General features: G+C 33.8%; 1 protein-coding gene across 10 annotated transcripts in view; it reads left to right on the top strand.

Annotated features, from left to right (window-relative positions):
- The window catches only part of CCSER1 (coiled-coil serine rich protein 1), a 1,261,997-nt gene that overhangs the window by 166,872 nt on the left and 1,072,624 nt on the right, over nucleotides 1-22,501 (top strand). For all 10 annotated transcript variants that reach the window (XM_079153245.1, XM_079153247.1, XM_079153248.1 and 7 more), the window contains exons 2-3: nucleotides 11,418-12,779; nucleotides 15,184-15,368. In XM_079153245.1, coding sequence (XP_079009371.1) covers nucleotides 11,459-12,779; nucleotides 15,184-15,368 — 1,506 coding nt within the window. In that variant the 5' untranslated portion in view covers nucleotides 11,418-11,458. The remainder of the gene's footprint in view (nucleotides 1-11,417; nucleotides 12,780-15,183; nucleotides 15,369-22,501) is intronic.

The raw sequence follows: 22,501 nt of genomic DNA, 5'->3' as shown, positions 1-22,501 counted from the left end.
TTACTGCCCGTGCTGATGTGTATTGTCAGACTTCTGTGTTACTAATAATACACGCGCGCACACACACACACACACACACACACACATAATTATTAATGTTCAGTATAGGCATCTCTTCCTTTAATGTGCTAATGTATTCTGATATTAGGAGTGATAATAGTCTAAGGGAAATACTTTTCCTTAGAGTTTTATACCATCCCATATTGACATAGTTTTCCCAATTTCTTATTTATCTTTGTGTCTGTGGCGTTAACTGCTTTATGTAATATATTAAACAAAATGATAAATACTTAAAATTTATATTTGGAATAAAATATGCCACCATTTTTGTACATAATTTACACCAACATGTTTCCTACAAAGCAGTACAGTTTACCTTAGAGATATGTTCATTGTTATAGTTCCATAAACAACAAATTATTTATTAGAAACTAGATAATGAATTTGAATTTATATATATAAATCTGAAATTCATTTAAAATATAGGTCTTATACATATTTACAATTGAAAAACTAAAGAAAATCTCTTATCTTTAGTATTCTATTGTTTCTAACTTTCAAGTTGAGTTGGAGTCCTTTAATTCAAAAGGCATTTTAAATCGTCAGACATGAATATTTTTTAAAAAATAAGATTTATATTGAACATGTATTGATTCAATTAATTTGAATTTAAGAACATTGTAATATTTTTGATCACTAAAGGCCCAATAAATTCTTAAAATAGTTAGAAAGTTAACTATTTTAAAAATTTGACTTTTGTTGAAAAGGAAGATCTCCTACACCCTCTGCTGATACATATATGCAACTGCAGGGTTGTTTTGTTTTGTTTTGTTTTGTTTTGTTTTGTTTTTTTAATTATAAAGTTAGGTCTTTTTAGTAAATAAAAACTGAAGGCAAACCCAACATGTTAATATTAACAAGCAAATGAACTATCATAGATACTTATAAGAACAGTGCATTTGAGTTATTTATTGTTGGTTTAAAACTAAATTAAGCAACACATAAGCTTATATACCTAATTAGCCAACTAGCAGTGTAAAAACAATTATAAGAGTATCAACTTTAACAAAAGTCAAAATTCCTCATACTTCCACATCATCATACTCTAATATTAACTAGTGAGCATGTATTAAGCAATCTGTGGTGATTTAATATTTATAATATGGAAATATTAAAACATTTAAAAGATTGTGAAAAACCTGGAATCACTTTTTTTCCTGACCTACTGCTGCTGACATTTAAAATGAATCTTCATATGATTAAAAAAAAAAACAGTAGGACACTTGATAGCAGTGGGAAACTAAATAGAATTTGAATTGTTAGAAAAGTAAATCTTAGGGCTGGGATTGTGACTCAGTGATGGAGAGTTTGCCTAGCATGTATGAGGCACTGGGTTCGATTCTCAGCACCACATAAAAATAAATAAATAAATAAATAAATAAATAGATAAATAAATAAAGGTATTGTGTCCATCTACAACTAAAAAAATGGACTCTTGAAAAAAAGAAAAGTAAATTTCAATTTATAAACATTCAATCTGGATGGAAAGTCACATAAATATAAATTTTATTGTTATAAATGTAGTTCAGAAAGCATAAAGTCTTCATATCATTTAAGGAATCTTGGCAATTCCATGTGTAATTTATTTAAATAAATATAAATTTGAAGACTTATTTAGACACTAGGAATTAATTTTTGAATTTTGTGGTTATTTGATCAAATTATTTTTAGAAGCTTGTCCCACATGCCCATTCTCCTCCTCTTTCCAAGAGGTAAATGCTATTATTAATTTTTGTGTGTCCTCCATGTTACTTTTAACACATTTTACATGCCTAAGTCTAACATGCAGTCATAACATGTATTTTTTGATAGGTTATGTTTTTTTATTTCTTTGATTTTTTAAGTTTTAAAATAATTGTAATTTATGAATAATTTTTTATTGGTAAAACTCATTACACATAAAATTAATGTTCACATTGATAACAACCCCCATTGCAAAGACCCATGTTGAAGAATAACCATGGTTGGCTGAGTGTGGTGATGCATGGCTGGAATCCCAGCAGCTTGGGAGGTTGAGGCAGGAGGATCAAGAGTTCAAAGTCAGCCTCAGCAAAAGCAAGGTACTAAGCAACTCAGTGAGACCCTGTCTCTAAATAAAATACAAAATAGGGCTGGGGATTTGGCTCAGTGGTTGAGTGCCCCTGGGTTCAATTCCCAGTACCAAAGGAAAAAAAAAAAAAAGAATAACCATGGTTAATATTTTGAAATACATTCTTCCACATATATTTACACATATGTGACTATAAAATATTTATTATTTTATATTTATTATTTTATATATCTATTCTTTATAATACATATGTAATTGACTTAAATGTGTGTAGCTTATTTTTTTAGCAATTTGACTTCATGACTAAAGATCTTGGAAATTTTTTCTATGCTAGTTGATGTTTTTACATTTCTATGATGTCCATCTCTTGTTTATATCATATCTTTAATTTTCTTTTATTAAAGAACACATTATTTTCAATATTGTTATAACCTTGTTGTGAACATCCATATGTACTCTTCTTTGTGCAGACTTGTATTATTTTAGAGTAAATGCTGAGAAATATAACTTTTTTTTAAAATTTGTATTTCAATAAATGACTCTTTAAATGGTTTTAGCAATTTGGACTCTTTCATAAGTGTTTATAAGCACCCCTTCATTCACACACACACAAAAAAAGTGCTATTATCAAGTTTAAAATGTTCTAAGTGAAAAATAGTATTTTCTTATTTTTTTCTACTTAATAATGGGCCGACTATCCATTCAGATGTCGATTAGTGATTTGTTTCCTTTTCTATGAATTTCCCGTTCTTATTCTTTGTTTTTGTTACTCTTTGTGTTTTCTTTTTTTTTCTTATTGTCTTACATTGCTCTTTCTATATTCCCTGTTTACTAATGGATTTGAGTAAGATTTTTTATATTTGTTAGGGATTTGTGTTTCTTCTGTGAAATGCTTCTTCATATTCTTTGCTTGGTTATTTTCCTTTCAGATTTTTTTCCTAATTGGTTTATAGGAATTATTTATATATTGGGGATGTTAATTCTTTTCCTGTTTTGTATTTTTCCAATACTTTCTCCATTACTTAAAGAAGTCTACTTATGACTGACTGATAGGCATGGGGTACCAAAGGCAAGTCCTCCCACCCTCTTCATCTCAGAATATTAATTAGTGCTCCAGTGCTTCCTGAAGGAATCATTCTGAAACTTGTTTTCAACAACATCCTTGCTGCACTATTCATCCAGGACTGCCCCCCAAGATTTGTCCTATCCTGTCTTCCTTTCTTCTTCAACTTTTAAGAGTAGTCTTTCAACAAATTGCTTGAATAAGAATATTACTTAGGCTCTGCTTCTAAGAAACCTAACATTGGACCCTGAGTATTCTTTTCTTCAGTAATACATATTTTTTAGACTAACCAAATTCTTCAATATATTTTATGATTATAAAAACATAACAACTGTTCTCTATTAGCAAACACAAACACACCATGTTGTTTTTTTTTTTTTTTTTTTTTTGAGGTGCTGGGGATTTGAACCCAAGGCCTTGTGCTTTCAAGACAAGCACTCTACCAACTGAGCTATATCCCCAGCCCCCCACCATGTGTTTTTAGATATATTTTTCTCTTTAAAGTTGTATATTTGTTATATATATTAACATTGCTATTGAATATTGGCAATATTAAATATTCAGCACATTTATTACACATTTTGGAACTTATGATCAGAGTCTAAGACAGTCTTTTAATATTGAAAATAATGTCAATTCTTTGCTCCTTGTCTGAGTTATTTTTGTTGACTATGGTCAGTTATTCAATCATGTATAGTCAACATTGTCAAATATTTGGGATCAAAAACAAGGCATGGATAAATTAAATTAAAGGTTGAGCATCCCTAACCTGAGAATCTAAAATCTAAAATGCTCTAAAATCTGCAATTTTTAGAGCACTGACAAGACACCACAGTGGAAAATTCCATACCTGACCTCATATGACTGGTTGCAGTCAAAATGTAGCTATGCTAAAAATATTGTATAAAACTACCCTCAGGCTATGTGTATAAGGTGTGTATGAAATATAAATGAATTTCCTTTTTAAGCTTTGGTACCATCCCTGACATATTTTATTATGTATATGAACATATTCCAAATTCCAAAAAGAAAAAAAAAAAATCTGAAATCAGAAACACTTCTGGTCCTAAGCATTTTAAATAAGAGCTGCTTAACCCATGGTTATAAAAAAATGGTTAAAAAATGTTCTCAATATTGCCTACATCACAATTTATTCTATGATATCTAGGGAGTGGTTCTAAGCTGAGCCCCATTGACACATGGGTCCTTCAATCTCTGCTACCCTTTCCATCCCGTTTGGGATTAGTTCAGGAAATGACAGAACTAGTTTAGCAGTAGACAGAATTAGTACTTCCAGCTGAAAGAACTGGGGTAAATTATAAACTAAAGAAAAACATACCTGCTGTGAAACAGCACAAGCATGGTTAATTAATCATGGCAATTTACTTATTGAGCGTTGATCGAGTGCTAGACCCCAGTCAGTACTTTGTTGCATTGACTTATTTGCTACTCACAAAAATCTTTTAGGATGGACGCTCCTCTTATCTACACAAAGAAACTTAGGGTGAGGGTGTTAAGTAACTTATTTAGGTCACACTAGAGTCACGCCAATCTTAAATACAGTGTTGAATTCCAGCCTAGTTATTCTTGCGTCGTTCTGCATTCATAATAGTTAGGAACTCACTGTATGCAAATCTCAGTATATAAACTACAGCATTTCCTTTTTTTAAATAAATGCAGTCTTTTTTCTTTACTGAAGCCTGGAGTACATGAAGATACAGTTTTTACAGTTCTTCCACAACTAAATTTTTTCTAATTTCTGTTTATAACCCATGCTTTCCTTCTCTCTTCTGTCTATATTGTCTTTTCTGAACAGTAAAGAGCTAAGATCCTATATGACTGGGTGTCAGGATCACATTTATTTTTAAGTGTGTATCATGGTGCCTGTCCTTCACTAATTCAGATTAAAAACTCATTTGCTTTCCTAAATTCTGCGGGAATGATTTCTTTGAAATTTATTCTCCTATTTGTTCCTGATATGCTAATTTTTACAACTCTTTCTTTTTAATGGGAAGATTGATTTAAACAAATGTAATAGGGACAATCTATCTCTCTATTTTTTTTTTTTTTTTTTTTTTACTACCATCTTTAGGTCTCAAAGGTAGATGTTTCTTTCTTACACAGCAGTTATTGTATTAGTATGTGTATTTGTTATGAATAACAGTGTAATCAACATGGCTAAGTTACATACAAATTTAATAATCTGTTAATGAAATGTATCTGATCTATTAATTATTTTTTTGCTCTTTCTGCCTTAGGCTGACAATCTCATTCTCTTTCCTGTGACTGATCACCCTCTTGGTCCTAATCAGTCACACCTTTAGTGTTTCCCATATTGTCTTCACTGACCCCACTGGCACAAGTGACCCTTGTCAGTGTTCTGGGAGTGATTTGTCTGTTAAAAATACCTCCATTATTTCTTCATTCATTTAAGACAAAAGTATATTTAAAGATAAATTGCAAAATAGTTAAAGTGAAAGAATGTTGATTTACAAATCATAAAGCCTCTGCCTGGACTGGAAGACTTTCCAGCTGATCCCTTAGCATCTACAGATGTGAGATTCATTAACCCTGGGTTAAATGACAAAATTGGTTAGGATTGTTTGGGAAATTTCTTCCAGCTATTATCTTATTTAATTTTGGTAAAAATTGATCAATGTCCATTTGAATGCTTCTATATGATTTATTCCTGCTTTAGTTAGTGTTGAAAAGTGTTTTCCACAGAGTACTTGTTTTCCTGCACTTTCCCCATGTGCAAAAGTGTTTTTATTTTTTAATTTTTTATTGTGGTCATTTTAGACTTTGTTGATTATTTTCTGAAACCTCTTCTGTGAAAGAATGAGACTGGGGCCAAATTTAATTTGTGCAGCTTTCCCTATAAGCACTTCAAATGTTGATCATTTCCTTTTTTTTTTTTTTTTTTTTTTTTTGGTACAAGTGATTGAACTCATGGGCACTTGGCCACTGAGCCAAATCCCCAGTCCTATTTTGTATTTTATTTAGAGACACAGTATCACTGAGTTGCTTAGCGCCCCACTTTTGCTGAGGCTGGCTTTGAACTGTCAATCCTCCTGCCTCAGTCTTCTGAGCCTCTGGGATTACAGGCATGTGCCACCAAGCCCGGCTGATATTTCCTTTTAAACTTCAATACATATGTAAACTTTGGGGAAGTTCACAATAAAGTGTCAGAAGACTGACTTCCCTTTATTCACTGCTTTTCAGTATTATTTTAGGTGTTTTTTTTAAAATCAAATAGTGAGATTAGGGCACAGAATTTGATAACTATTTTCATAATGACTTCATGCGCCTCATACTCCACATGCCACCTGTTTGAATATATTTCATCATAAGAGGCTGCAAATCTGTTCTGTGCCAGGGAGTATTAGTTTCTTTTTAATGTAGTACCTTCTCCTTAAGAACATTCCTGTAAAATAACTATTATCCATGTTTCACTTTGTACTCTTTGTAATGCCAAAGGAAAGTGTGGGTATGGAGTTTATTTTGTTTGGTTTTATTTTTGCCATCAATTTTGGGAGAGAGACCATGAATACTGATGCTCATGTCAAATGTGTGACATCCAGTGACTCTTCAACAGCTCTGACTCATAATGTAAACAACACAAGGGGTGTCCAATTTCTAGAAAAAAATACTTGAAAAATTATGGGGAAAACAACTGTGGTTTTGTTTCTTTTACTGCACCCATTTATATCTATTGTAATCCTTTTCCAAGAGGATGCAGTTCTGAAACCTCACAAAATCTTTTTATGCCTTTAAGTTAATGCATTTGGAATCATGGTAGGACAATTAATATTTTTAATATGCCTTAATTATTTAATGTATTTTTACATTTACTCAAATTTGAAATATATAGCTTATTAGTGAGCTTTATAATTCCATTAACTAGAATCCATGTGTTCCTCAACCATGCTAAATAAGAAATGTGACTCTGATTTATCGTAGATCCACCACATGGTGGTGTTGTGTTTGCTAAAGTTGTGTAGATCACCAAATAAATTACTTTCTGGGTATTTTTTATTAAATTCTGGTGCTGAACACCAAAGAATGTATTTTCAGGTGCCCATTGTAAACTTCACAGTGATCACACTGATTTTTTTTATACCAATTCTAATAGAGTCAGTATACAGCTGTTTTGTAGTATTGTCAACAGTTAGGATTATTTTTAAGATTTACTTAACACTAAAGTTTTAATTAGAAGATACTCCTTTTTTGCAATAAATTTGATTTTTAAAGAAAATACTATTTATGGTAGTAGAAGACCCTGACTAATGGACAAGTATACATCAGTCTATAATATCTATTTTTCAGACTTGTTATGATTCAAATAACTATAGTTCTTGAACCAAGAAAGGTACAAATTGAAAAAAGATGCTTTATCTGATTTGGACATACATAAAAATATATAAAAAGTACAAGTTGGCTAAGGAAGTAAAGGTTATTGTTATAATTATAGTGACACTATAGAAAATAGAAATGAAATTAGCATGTTATAATGCTGTTACATTTATCTCTCATAAATAATTCAAGTTGATATAATGGAATTGTTTCATCCAACTTGTTAATCATTATTTTTTCATGCTGTTTTCAGGTGTTTATTGACAAACTTCAGCTTCTTGAAGGGTTTATAGTTTGAAAGACTTGACAAACTTCCAAATGTCTAAAAGGTGCATTTCAGCATAATTAACTTCAGAATTATTACACTTATTCATGACAGTGAGACATCAAATGTGTTTTCTTATTTATATTTGAAATCCTGATGTTCAAGTTACAACTTCATTTTCCGAAATCCCTTTCCTCTATAGGGACTGATATTGTGTTGTGACAGGCAGTACAGTATCAAAGCAAAAACAGAGATGGCCTTTGCCATTAAGAGACTGAAGATAAGAATAGTACAGTCAGATAGATGTTTCCCATGTAAGGAGCTAATGCCTGAGGATACATAAAAGGGGAGTACAGGATCACAATGAGAAGGGACGGGAAGGAAGTATTAGAGATGGCATCCTGGAGGGGGCAGTGTGGTAGTAGTGGGATTTTTGCTGCATTAAAGTCACAGAACAGGCAGCCTGAGCAGGTGGACCCACATCTACAAAGGCCCTAAGGGTGAAAGTGAATAGAAAATGGCAGTCATCAGTCTAATTGGAGAATGAATTGTGAAGAGAGAAATAATGAACTGGAGATTTAAAAAGTGTTTAGGCCCTGAAGAGCCTTTCTAAAGAAGATGGATAATTCTAATCTGTATTTTATATTTCTATCATTTATTCCTTTTCATTAGGAAATAAGAGTTCATATAAAACAAGGTGAAATCTAAAGGATCTATGCTGGTTTTACTTAAAGAAATTAGGACAAATATATCTGTAGACTAAATGTGTTATTTGTACCCAGTAACAGTCTTGCTGTGTTCAGTAAGTATTTCAGAAGAGAAATGATTATTGTAATTTTTTTTGAAAAATTTTCTTAGTTAAATCTTATACTTGCCAAGGAGATATGGAATTGAGTCATTTTTAGAAATTTTAATGCTGATCCAAATGCAAGAAATGCTTTTAAAATGGCCAAGAAATATTTCAATAAAATCAATTTTGAAGTATTTCAATCATCATGGTGAATATCTTGGCATTAATGCATTTACGGCCATAGGTTCACAACCAGCTGCAAGTCATTATGGTTGATAAGGCTCTAATTAGGACACAGTTGCTCAGTAGGCACTGAATGGAAACTGAAATGCTGCACATAAATGAAAAAAAAGTCAGAACTGAGAATGATGCTAATTAAAACATTAAGAATAAAATCATGGAAAAATGTATTATTCATTGTCTCTAATTTGGAAACTCTAAGCTGTGAGGATGAGACATTTTTATTTGTGAAAAATAAGAGCTGTTTAAAGTTTCCTTCAATGAAGGCATTATAGGAGCACCAAAATGCTTGGGTGTGGCTCACATACAGTTTAGATTTAAACTCAAAAATTCATGTGGAGATAAAGGAAACCTTATACACTGTTGGTGAGAAAGTAAATCAGTACAGTCATTTCAGAACACTAGAGAAGTTCCTCAAAATATTAAAAATGGAATGACTATATGATTCAGCAATTCCATTTCTGAACATAAATCCGAGGAAACTGAAATCAGAATGTCAAAGAAATGTCTTCATATCTCAGTTCATTGGAAGCATTATTTGTAATAGTCAAGATACGAAACAAAGGATGAATGGATAAAAAAAAAAATGCCATGTATGTATACCATGACATGCTATTCGGCTTTAAAAGAGAAGGAAATTCTGTATTTGCAACAACATAGATGAACCTTCAGGCTCAGTGAAGTGAAAGAAGCCAGCAAGAGGAATAAATGCTGGCTGATCTTCCAAGTGGCACTTTAAAAAGTCAAACTTGATGAAATAGGGAGTAGAACTGGAGTTACTAGAGGCAACAATTGTAGGGGGAGGTGTAGGGAATGGGGAGATCTGCAAAGGGTGGGTACAAATTTTCATTTATACAGAAGGAATGTATTTCAGGATTCTGTTGCATGGCCTGGTGACTACAGTCAATAATAGAGATCTATGAACTTCAAAGTTTCTAAGAGTCCATTTTAAATGTTCTCATAAGAGAGATGGGTGGATGTATTAATTAACTTGATTTAATTATTGCATAATTAAGCATATATCAAAATATCACATTATACTATGTAAATGTGTACAATTACTACTTGTCAAATTAAAAATAAATCAACTTTAAAAATGAATTCGGATTCAGTGATTGCAATGAAAACCATATTGTTGGAGAAAATATCCAAATTTTTGAAATTCTGAGAGAAAATATTCTCCATTTTCATGTCTTCCTTCTTCAAGGAAATGAAAGTGTTTTACTTAATCTATACGGATAATGAAACAGAGGGTTCTAATATTATGTATTTACTAGTGTTTAGTCAGGCAAATTTGGTCACAAGAAACAAAATGAAACAGAATCCGATTCAGGCTGACAAAGGGGGAGTGGACAGTACAGGTAAAAGGTTAAGTGAAATTTTAAAACAAAGCAAAACAAAACAGGAAGTAAATCATGGTACGTTGTGAAAACCAGTTAAAAAGTAGCAGCCAGCAGAATCCTCTAAGATTGGCTCTAAACTCGGAATCCCTGAAGAGGAAGCACCCATTGGTTCTCTCTCCAGTACATGCAGCGTATACCATGCTTCCCTGAGCCAACCTTGAAGTTGAGAGTTTAATTTCTTATTCCTGCTTTCCTGCTTGTTAGCTGAGTGTCTTCAGGTGAATTACTTTTCCTTCTGCCATAAAATGCCCATACTGATATTACCTACTTCTAGAGTTATAATAAATAACAATAAAAGAGAAAATCTATGGAAAATGTTGGGTACATCAGAGTTGATGAACTACAGCCGCTGCTTTCTTCCCCTTCTACTCCTCTTTCACCTTCCTCACCCTTCTGTACTGACATTGATATGGCTCATAAGTTATCTGTTTTAGATCCCCTCAGTATGTATTCTCACTTTCTCAGGATTACCAATTGATTGAGCTCTCATGCCAGTCTTTTCTTCAAATTATAACTGTGGTTGCCAGATAAGTCTAACTTGTTTTTAAGTGTGCCCTGTATCCTGTGTGATTTAATTTCTTCTGTTAATGACCTGATTATTTTTGAGCATCCTAAGTCGAGCAACAAAGAGAAGAATTTATCCTAATCAGTTTTTCTCAGGATGGAGATTTCATTGTCTGACCATATCTTTGTCTGGTGTTTGACACTGTTATGTTCCCCTCAGTCATTTGCTGAGTCACATAGTTTAAAAAGTGGCTTCATCTGGTGTTTTCCTACACAGGCAATGCTGGAGCATTTACTCAGCAATAATCATAGCTGGGCATGCCTCCTACCTTTAAATAAGTCATATAAAAAGTGAAGATTCAGCAGTTTGCCAAAATTATGGAATCAGTTGTGAGTAGTTAGTTTGTCTCTTAAATAGTGATCTTGTGTCTTCCAATTTAATACACTTTTGAGTACACTTTTAAGTATTTTCGGTTATACAAATTTTTTTTTATTATTTAAGATTTCTGTGAATTACTGGATCATTTTTGTATTTATAAATTTAAAAGAGCAATATTAGAATTTTATTATTTATTGTTTTGGTGTAGACCAAATTTTGTGTTGCATCTTGAAATACAATATTTTGTTTTACCAGGTCTTATTTCTAATTGAATTCTATTGACTTTTTCTTTTTGTTTTAATTTACTCAGGTTGCTAAGTTGGCTATCCCTGTGCAAGCCTTGGAGTCCCAATGGGGGACTCAGGATCGAGAAGATCTACCCTGGTCTCCCGGTTGCCAATATTTAGAAAAAGTATTAGCAGAAGACATGACTCTCTTCCTTCTTCACCCTCTTCCAGTAATACCGTTGGTGTCCACAGTTCCTCTCCTTCCAGCACTAACTCAAGCTCAGGTAGTACAGGAAAACGCAGAAGCATATTCCGAGCTCCTTCCATCAGCTTCCACCATAAGAAAGGGAGTGAACCTAAGCAAGAACCCACTAACCAGAACCTTAGTATTTCAAATGGTGCTCAACCTGGTCACAGCAATATGCAGAAACTGAGTTTGGAAGAACATATTAAAACCAGGGGAAGACATTCTGTGGGTTTCAGTAGTTCACGAAATAAGAAGATAACAAGATCCTTGACAGAGAATTTTGAAAGGGAAAAGGAGCACTCAACTAATAAGAATGTCTTTATAAATTGTCTAAGTTCTGGCAAAAGTGAGGGTGATGATTCTGGATTCACAGAAGAACAAACTCGCCGTTCTGTTAAGCAGTCAACAAGGAAACTGCTCCCTAAATCTTTTTCATCTCACTATAAATTTTCTAAGCCAGTTCCACAGAGCCAATCCATTTCATTGGTACAACAGTCTGAATTTTCACTTGAAATTACACAATACCAAGAGAGAGAACCTGTATTAGTAAGAGCTTCTCCATCTTGTTCTGTGGATGTAACTGAACGGGCAGGAAGCTCTTTACAATCTCCTTTGCTTTCTGCTGATCTTACCACAGCTCAGACACCTTCAGAATTTTTAGCCTTGACTGAAGATTCTGTGTCTGAAGCAGATGCATTTCCTAATAGTGGAAGCATGGCATCCCACTGTGACAATGGTGGCCACAATGACCCTACCTCTCAAAGCTCTCCCAATCCTGCTGCTGTTACAAAGACAACAATAGAACTTATGGGAGCTATGCCAGGTGCAGTTATGTCTCCTGGAAAATACAGGTTAGAAGGTCGATGTAGTACTCAAACTAATTCTTTATCAGAAACCTCTGCTGCTAATCAGAAGGAAGTGTCATTGCAAATCACTGAGCTACCTGTTAAGAATGTGAACAACTCAGAGACTCACCTACCAGCAGATACTCAAAGAGAAGAAAACTTGGCTTTACAAAATGGTGAATCAATGCCAAGGACAGGGTCCCCAAGGAAACTTGGATTCTACGAGCAACATAAAGCAATAGCTGAACGTGTTAAAGGGATTCATCCTGTTTCAGATTCAAGGATAATACCGTCTTCTGGTGATCAACACATTTTAAACAAAACCTATGGTTATGAAGCAAGTACAGCCCGAGGTATGCTGCTTTTCTTTGTGTAATGAATGATGTGAATCAATGTTCATTATAATGTATTCAGTTTGCTCACTTCAGCTCATGAATGGAACCCATATTTTCTTTATGTTTTGCTCTACATTTCTTTGAATATTTGTTTTAAATGTTTCTTCTTCTTGATTTTAAGTTTACCTCAATTATATTATATTAAAAGCATGTCTCATTAATACTGTTTATTTCCTCAGGTATGTTACTTAGATTCTAACCTCCAAAAACATTGGAAGGAATGTAATTCTATTTGCATTGTGTTTTTAGCTAGACTAACGACTATCATTTTTAGAATTCATTATAGGTTATTGGTATTTCATTGTTAATGAAATGAATATATTTCAGCCAAACTCATTATACATGTATACTTTAAATTCTATTGCTTATGTTAAAAAATCTTTCACTATTAACTAGGGTACATGTTTCAACATAAATAATCCCTATTTCTGGACAGAAAAGAATTGCAAGTTTTAAAAATAAGGTTCTTGGTGCCTATAGCCCTTGCCTGATTCTAACCTTCTAACCCTGCCTCTAAAATTAACTTAAGTGTGTAATTTGGGGCACATTCTCTTTAATTTAAAAGAAAAGGTGTGTGTGTGTGTGTGTGTGTGTGTGTGTGTGTGTATGTGTGTGTGTGAGAATTACCTCAGGCTCTGGAAAACTTGGAAATTTAACATAAAATTCAGTTCAATAAAGCTTTTGGGTACTTACTTACCCTAAAATGTGCTAAAAAATTTGCATACACTATTTTCTTCACTGCTCACAAAAGATTTATACAGAAGTTATTGATAAAAATTTATAATTGATCAAAATTTACAATTGATAATATTACTAAGTCACTTTGTTAGTAAATGATGGGCTTGTGGTCGAAATGTTGTCAGTTTTAAAAAGAAATACCACAAAATTACCCTGATCTGAACATTACACATTGTATGCATGCATTGAAATGTCACTGTGTACCCCACAAATACATACACTGCCATTAAAGATAAGTTTTCTTTTTGTACAAAAGGAAAGATAAAAAGCACAAAACACAGAAATACAATTTTATATAAAATATATATCTTATATATCAGATTCTTATTTAGCAGTGATGACTTGCCTAAGAGTATAATTCAATACCATGCATTTTTATCTCTGTGAAAACTAGGGAATGAGCAATGATGAGCTTGGTGATTATTAATCCATTTGTTAAGATAATAGATACAAGATCTTTAACACATTAAAGTAATTTTGACAATGTGTTGCCTGTTCTTGTACAAATATTTTGGGAATATCAACAAGGAAAAGATGATATTATACTATTCTTTATTTGTGAGAATATTCATGTGCTCTTCATAAGGATTTTATAATTTGGGATTTAAATTTTTTTAAATTTAATTTTTTTTACATTTTCAGGCAAAAAGGAGGCTGCACACTCAGTTTTTTACACTAAACTTATTTTGTATATTATGAAGCATATAGTTAAGCTAGTGCATTACATTACACATACTTGAGTGTATAAGATGTACAATTAGTACAATTAATAATGAAATTAATGTTTATTCATTAGTTTTAAACTTATTTAAAAGGAATTGCTATGTTAGTCTAATAGGTTCTGTTAAAAATATTTTAACCAGTGGATGAGCCTAAATAGAGGTTAGTTTATTCACTCTTTCATTCATTCAACAAATATTGTTTTAACACTGTTTTCAGCACTAGCAACACAAAGGGAAGAAGCCAGTCTTCATGAAGCTTATTTTCTACTGAGGATACTCAGACAGTGAACATGCATATAAATAAATGTCATACGTTGATGATGGCTGAAGACAAGTTTAAAGCAGAATAAAGGATTGGGAAGTGGGAAGTGGGGTTGCAGTTTGCATTTTTTAAATATGAGCAGCAGGGTGACATATTACAAAGAATTGAAAGAAGTTAGGGAATAAGTCATGCAGATATTTGAAAGAAATATATTAATTAGTGTGAGGATCATAGTTCTAAGGATATAGGGCTAGAGCATGCCTGAGATGTTCCAGAAGCCTCAAGAGGTTCACGTGGCATTGCAGAATGAAGGATGCAGGGAGGGGCTAAGGTCAGGGCTTCTGAAAAGGACAGGTCGTGGTGTGGAGATGGAGAGGTAGGTTATGGCCTGAGGCGCCAGGCAGGCCCTTTGGAAAGTACCAGCTTTATGAGTAGAGGAGTGATGATGGCAGAGCTCCCTTGTGTTTAGGAACATCGTTTTGGCCACCTTGTGAAGGTAGGTTATGTGCTGGGAATGCAGAGAGGCATGTGCAAGTAGGCAAGAGAATTTTAGGGAATATTGTACTAACTTCCAAGGGAACATCTATAAAAGCTCAATTTATATATTTATATTAATTTTTGTTTTTTTTTCTTTTATTAGTTCTTGCCAGTAGCCTCAGCCCATATCGGGAAGGAAGGTTTATAGAGAGGCGACTGCGGTCCTCTTCAGAAGGAACTGCGGGGAGTAGCAGAATGATTTTGAAACCAAAAGATGGAAATGTAGAAGAAATAAATAGTTTAAGAAAGCAAAGAACGAGTTCCTCATCCTCAAAAATGAACAGCATGGTAAGTATATGCATATGGATGCAAATCATGAAATACTGTTCTGTGTATCTGTCATCATGTCTGTACCTTTTGCAAAAACATCCCAGCCTGTATTTGAAGGGGAAATTGGTTTCTATGGTCAATGTCACAAATCAGAGTAATTTTTCACTTGAGATTCTTATGGGGCAGGACAGATAGGTGCACACCATGACAGATCCCCTTTAGTTCTTGTCTTCCGTGCCTCCATGGGAAGTCTGTAATTCTTCATTTTAGAATCAGATCCAAGGATCATAATCACCGATTATGAGGATAGCTTCATTTCCTGCTAGAAAATGTACTTTCCTAAAACACACTGGTGTTAGAGCCGCCTTTAGGTCCTTCAGGTGTCTCTACTTTGGCTGCCCTCCTGCAGTGCCCCTCTGCACAGGGTGATGAGGGGTGGGGAGTCTATGGGGGCTGATGCAGAACACCTATCTGAAGTTATAACACATTGGGGGTAACTGAGACTCTAGATTCCTGGTCCAAGCTACATATCCTGCTTTTAGAATGTGGTGTGTGTAGGGGGTATGTTGTGAGTTTACACTTGTGGGGTGTGGTGTCATAGAAGCATGTTTGAGAAGCTCCCCAACAGAATGAAGTGGAGTTGGGGAGTGGGAAGAGATGAGGCATGGACACATTCCCTGGGTCCATTTGGCCTCGAGTCTCACTAATGTTAGGATGGGCTTGGTTTTGGAGTTCTCTTTGCTTACTTTCTTGCAAATGTGTTCTTTTTCAGAAGTGCATTTCCTTCCTATTTAACAGCACTTATTTAAAATTATCTACCTACCTACCTGCTTGCCTCCCATCTACCTGCCTTCCTACCTATCCATAGATATTTGTTGAAAAATGCGAATAAATAAATCACTTATAAAATCTCTATGTACTTTAGATAAGATTTCAAATAAAAATACTAGGTCATTTATGTGTGATAAATATATTATGCTGTAGCCGTCAGTAAGATAACCTTGAGTTTTAGCAAAACCATTGTGCTTGAAATTGAAAGTTGTAACAGTGATTTGAGCTTGACCATTTCTTAATATTTGTCAAACCAAGAATTAATGAACAACCAAAAAATTATTATATGTTTACATTTGTACCATGTGTAAAGATGTTACATTTCATCCTTATTTCATTTTTCTTTTTGTTCTTTTGTGCATTGAAAGTGTTATCATTATGGTTGTAGTTTGTTTTTTTAAGTATGATAATGTTTAAAAAGATTTTCATTTGATGAATCCTAAGAAGTTAGAATAGGGAATTATTAAGCATTTTTCTTCAGATAATTTACATTGTTTCTTATAGAGAAGTATTTATATTAATATGTACACTATACATTCCTCTTGCCCAAAGTTGAACATTTTACGTATTTTAATATACAACTGTTTTTCTTAAAAAATATAATTTAAATAATTTTCCTGTAATAGCACAAAATCACTCTTCATCTCAAATACACTTTCACGATTTGTAGCTTAAAATGTCAAAACATAAAAAAAAGTCAAAACATAAAAAGTGATTTTGTTCTTCCATTTGAACCCTTATTTATAAATTTTCAAAAATTGTTCCTGCAATGTTACAGTTATTCCACTAGATGGCAGGATAACACCGTTGCCATGTGGTGGAATAGAAACCTGGTAAAAGTATTGAACCTGTTTCCTGAATTTATGGATTGCACTTGTTGAAATAAATACTGATGCTTTCAAACTTTAAATTACTTCATGATTTTACTGTTTCCCTTTGGATTTTGCCATTTATATCTCATTATTCAGTTCCTTTACTATTCAATAGTTAATTTACAATGTGCAAAATATATTATTTTAGCAATGCAAGGAAGAAATGCTAAGATACTCTAAGTCATTCCAATTCTGTTAAATGAGGGAAATGTATTTAGGATATTGTAACTTTAAATGTGAAAAGTGATACATTTTCTATGTTCCTCTTCCAAAATAGCTCAAGCAACCTTACATACTTAAGAATAAATATTTGTTATTCTTTCCTTTAAAAGGCATAACAGGTATTTTTAATGTTTATTTGTATCAAGGGACTACTTTTAATGCTTTGCACATTCAGTCATCACAGAAATACTGTGACTAAGTGATACTGTTTTAATCAAGTTTTACAAAAGAGGAAAAATAAGTCCTTCTTACATTCCATTGGGACATCAGTTTTACCAGTGAGATATGACTGTTTATTAAGATACAAAGGTGTGTTCCTGCGTGGCCCTACTGAGTTAGATGTACCACAATTCTAGCGCTATTGTATGCTTGTGGGAATATTATCATCTAGAATAGAAAGAGCAGGATGTATAAATTTATAGAATGTCTGAAACTCAGAAGAAGCTGGAATTTGCTTAAATTTATTATAGGGAAAATATATTTAAAACTATTTAATAAACATTCACATTTATTTCATTTTTTTCCAAGCAAACCACTACAAATAGAGATTTTTTAAAAATTTCCTTTAAGGAGAAACTTTTTCCATACTTTTCATAGGATTGTCAAAAAAAATTTAAAAAAGCTTTTCTAGAAATAGGGTCTTCTTTTTTCTATAAACTTTCCCTTCAGACTATGATATATAAATGACTAAGCCTAAGGGTTTGTTAAGGTTTCTTCAACCACTTTACACAGTGAATATTCACTCTGAATATTTGCAGGATCACCCCGTCTTGAATTTAAAAAAAAAAAAGATAACAGGAGGGTAAATTCGTAATGAACAATCCCAAGGACCTGGCATTCCAGAAAGGAAAGTGCCTGACTGTTTGAATTGTGATAAACTTGATTAAATGATAACAAATGACCTCCAAGTCTTAGTGACTTTATAATATGGATTTATTTTTCATTCAAGCTACATGTTCATTGTGAAAGGTTCTGGGGATTCTACTGTGTCTCTTTGGCTCTGTTTCCAGGCTTTTAAAGCAGCTACAGTTAACATTGCCTTTTACCATGGCAAAAAGAAAGAGACTCCGGAAGTCCTGATGCTAAAATACTCTGACCTGTGAGAATCAATTCATTTCTGCTCACAACTCATTGGTCAGAACTCATCAGGTATCCCAAATTCAACGCAAAAGAGGCCATGAACACCAACAACGATCACGTTTCAAGTATTTTATTGTATCTCAGTTCTTTAATTAATATTGATATTTCCTGCAGGCCTGCTCCTTTCCTGTTGTCCAGTCATTGAATGCCTAGTAGCGGATTGGTCCTTGTGGTTGAAAAAGATGAAATCACATCTGAAACTGAAGGATTCATATATAAGGATGAGTTTTGTTCTTTGGGATTTGCCTTCTTCCCTTCTTAATGTCCTTGAGATATATACTTTAAATGGACTAAGTTTACGTTTTCCCTTGACTCGAGGAGTCTTAATGTATTTGGAAGTATTTTATTACATTATAAATTTGGTTTGGAAAGTTGATTATCTTTAGTTCACTCAGCAAATGCGTTCACAGCATTGCCCTGGACTCTTTGCTAAGTGATCCTGACAGGAAGTTTTGCTCTGATGCAGCATAATTTCTCTCATTTGCAATTGGGCATCCTGCTGCCTTTGTGTAGAAACTGTGAATGGCACAGTTAAAACATCAGCCTTAGGACTGCTTCGATGGAAGAGAGAACCAGATTTATATTTGATTTTAAAAAAAGAAAAAGTAATAGCATGCATATCTTTATCATCTCATGAATATTTTAATGCTTTGGTATGTTGAACTCTAGAATTTAGATATCATTGTTAATAGCTGAACAATCTTAGACTAATTAATCAAGCACTATTTAGGAGACTCAAGCAATTTATTATGCATACACTTTTTTTCCCTGGGACCTGCTGTTTTTTCATTTATTAGTTTATCCTTTGTTCATTATAATCAATTCATTCATGCATTCAGAGTTTCTTTAATAAATACTTGTTGAGAACCTATTCTAATGTTGCAAAGAAGAAAGAGTCACTTGAGGATCTTAAAGTCTGAAATAGGGAGAAAATAATGTTGACCATAATCTTGTCAATACAACATATTTAACCACTGTGATACAGTAAAGAGAAAGGTACAGAACAGATCTCAACATTTACATTTCAAAAAGCATTTGCAAAAAACTCCCCTCTCTACAACCTGACTGGCAAAAGACTTCCACTGGCCTCCTTTAGGATATGCATCATCACATTTCCATTCTGTAGGGTGAAAGTTGATCATGCTCAAAATTAAGAGCAAAGGAAAGGTGATGATTACATCTGATTCAAGATATGTCTCCCCTGAATCCTTAAGTCCTTAATGAGAATTTCCAATAAGTAATAATGCTAATAACGTATGTTGGGGGCAGTTAAAATAATGATTGTAGATTTTGATGTAACTCATTAGCAATGGAATTAAAGACAATGTCTTTGCATATGTCAGACATGTTTAATGAGAAAAGGAAGCCAGTGATATTTTTAAGAAAATGGAGCTATACAAATCATTTTCCTCTCTTCTCTGTTAAAAAGGAAAATCACAAGTATCACTCATTAAGAGTGAAATTACGCTTGTTGATAACTGGCATATTAATTTTAGATTCATAGCCCTAGTCCATAATGGCTTTATTGATTTTTCTAGTTATTGATGGCATTTTTCTTTCAGTGTTCTTTTAGGTTATATCACACATATGGCACCCAGCATGTAGTTATTTGAATGTGCTTCATTTTGGCTATTAGACTTCCGTCATCTAAGTGAAAGAACCTGTGTATGTTTTGGCATTCCTAGCAGTTATTAACATTGTGTTTGATGTGGAAATAAGTTATCTAATAAATATGAATGAATTAAAAGTAAATTTTGCTCATTAGGGTGTGATTTATTTTCATTTAGAAAGTGTCACAATTTGTACGTTTGATGCACAAAGGTACAAACAGTTTATTCATAGATTAAATTCAGTTCGTCTTAAGTGACTTTAACTTCAGTTTGAGTAATTAGAATTGCGGAATCATAATTATTAGTGATCTGGCCCATGCTGTCTGGTGTTGCTTATGCTGCTGGATGTGCACAAACCCCTCATTAGGCAGAAGAAACTGTCTTGATATAAACTGTCTCCACCTTGCACCGGGTGATACGGTATACATGGGCCTTTTTTCAGAGAGCCATATCTTATACATTTCTAGATTCCGTAATCTATTAAATAATCTATTTTCTGTATTTCCATTTGTAATCCTAGTTAGTTAGACTATTCTATAAAAAAGCAGTTCATAGATTAAACTCTCCTTGTAAAAACAATTGTAGTCTGTCAGTTGTGTATTTTCTGGGAAGTCTTTCATTAGAAGATTACACTAGTGCACTTGCCTTCTTACTGTCCAGGAAACTTGCACCACATCCCCCCATAATAGGGAAAAGGGAATATAGATTGACTTGGCTGAGGCAGTGAGTCTGAACTTTGAATATGCTTCAAACTGGCTGTTGAGTTCTTGCAGCCCTCCATTACCCTCAAAGCATTCATACTTTTACCCACAAGTCCTTCTTTTTCTATGCTTTTTAAAGAAATCTCTGTCCCTTCATTCTTTTAAAGCAAATGTTTCCACTTGTCATCTGGATTGTAACTCATCTCCATTGGAGGGGTACTCCATCAATGTGTTTTCTCTGTTTTTCTTTAGTTTCTCCTCCATCTCGTCATCGCTGTCAGTTGGTAACATCGCCAAGATTTCCATCCTTGAGGGGAACACACACAAATCACCCTTTCTACATCCTGCCTGCACCTGAGTTCCCCATCCTGTTATTCCTTTCTTCCCTACAGGGCAAGCAGTCCTGCCTGACTCCTGCTGTATTCCTTCCCTCACTTCCCAGAAGCTTCTCACCTTCACACCTTAGCCCCTCCTCATGTTTTCAAGGTCAGAACTACTGACCTAGTGTCCTGGACAGTTCCTTGTTAGAGGAGCTGTCCTGTGTACACTAGGCTGTTTACTAGGATCCCTGGCCCCTCCCCACTAAATGCTACCAAAGCCCCCCATGTGTAACAATGAAAAATGTCTCCAGACATTGCCAGATATGCTGTGCTGGACAGCAGTGGACTCTCATTGAGAACTCAGGCAGCAAGGACTTTGTCAGTTTTCAAGTCCTTTTTTTCAGTCTCATCTTTTCTTGATTTCTTTATCTCATACTGTAAAAGCTTCTGTTTGTACAATGATTGATTCTCCTCTCTTTACAGTGCTCATTCTGCTCTGGTTGTACTCTTTTTGCCCCCTCTTTCCAAACTCCTTCGCAGTCTCTTTGTCACACCCACACTTAAAGCACAGCTATTCCTTGGTGTTTTGTCTTTAACTCCTGCCTTCTCGTTTACTTATCCAATCTGAAAACTTAAGATGTAGGAGAGTTTCTATGAAGATTCCAAATGAAAAGGTTGAAAATTCTGTTATATCTGAAATAAGGCCAAGTCAAAGAGGAATAATCAGAATATATTTAGATTTTTGGAAATGGAATGACTGTTTATAAAAGATATACTGGTAAAAGGAGAAATTCTGAGGGCATTTATCTTTGGAACAGATGCAGAGAAATATGCAGTAAAGTTACTTTTGCCCAAGAGTTCATGGCTTCTTTCCCTCCCCTTTTTTCATTTATATTATTTTAATTTTTTTGTATGCATATGTTCCAAACTCCTTTTAAAGATATTCTTAACATTCTCATTACCTGTTCTGTGCCTAAAGTCACACTACAGAAACTGCAATTGTACCACTTAAAATACCACCGCCATGTTGGAATCAGTGTTAATATAGTGCAATAATTAATAATAAATTCTACTTTCATTGCTACCACCCAACATTAAACATTTTTAAAACAAATTTACAGCACCTAATGTTGAGCACAGAGCAGGCGCACATTGTGGGCCTTATGCAAGCAGCATGCATTTGGTATTACTGGAAACTCGGCAACCACAACACACACTGCCCACCTGTGTCCTGCACCATGGCCTCTGAACTGCTGTTTCTTCTTTTGTTTCCTTCAGTCTCCCAGGGATTGTGCCTCAAGCTGGCTCTGTTCCAAGAGGAAACTTGTGTGCAGTGTGTTGGGGAGGGGTGGGAAGGGGAGCTATAAAATAACTTCAGTTTCTAACAATATAAAAAATGTAGCAAAGTGATGAAAATGTAGTGAATTAATGAAGATGGACTTTATAATATTTTCA

This window comes from Sciurus vulgaris (genome assembly GCF_902686455.1).
Source record: "Sciurus vulgaris genome assembly, chromosome: 9".
Lineage (NCBI taxonomy): Eukaryota > Metazoa > Chordata > Mammalia > Rodentia > Sciuridae > Sciurus > Sciurus vulgaris.
Note: the sequence above shows the minus strand (reverse complement) of the source record. Positions and strands in the feature narration are given on the sequence as shown.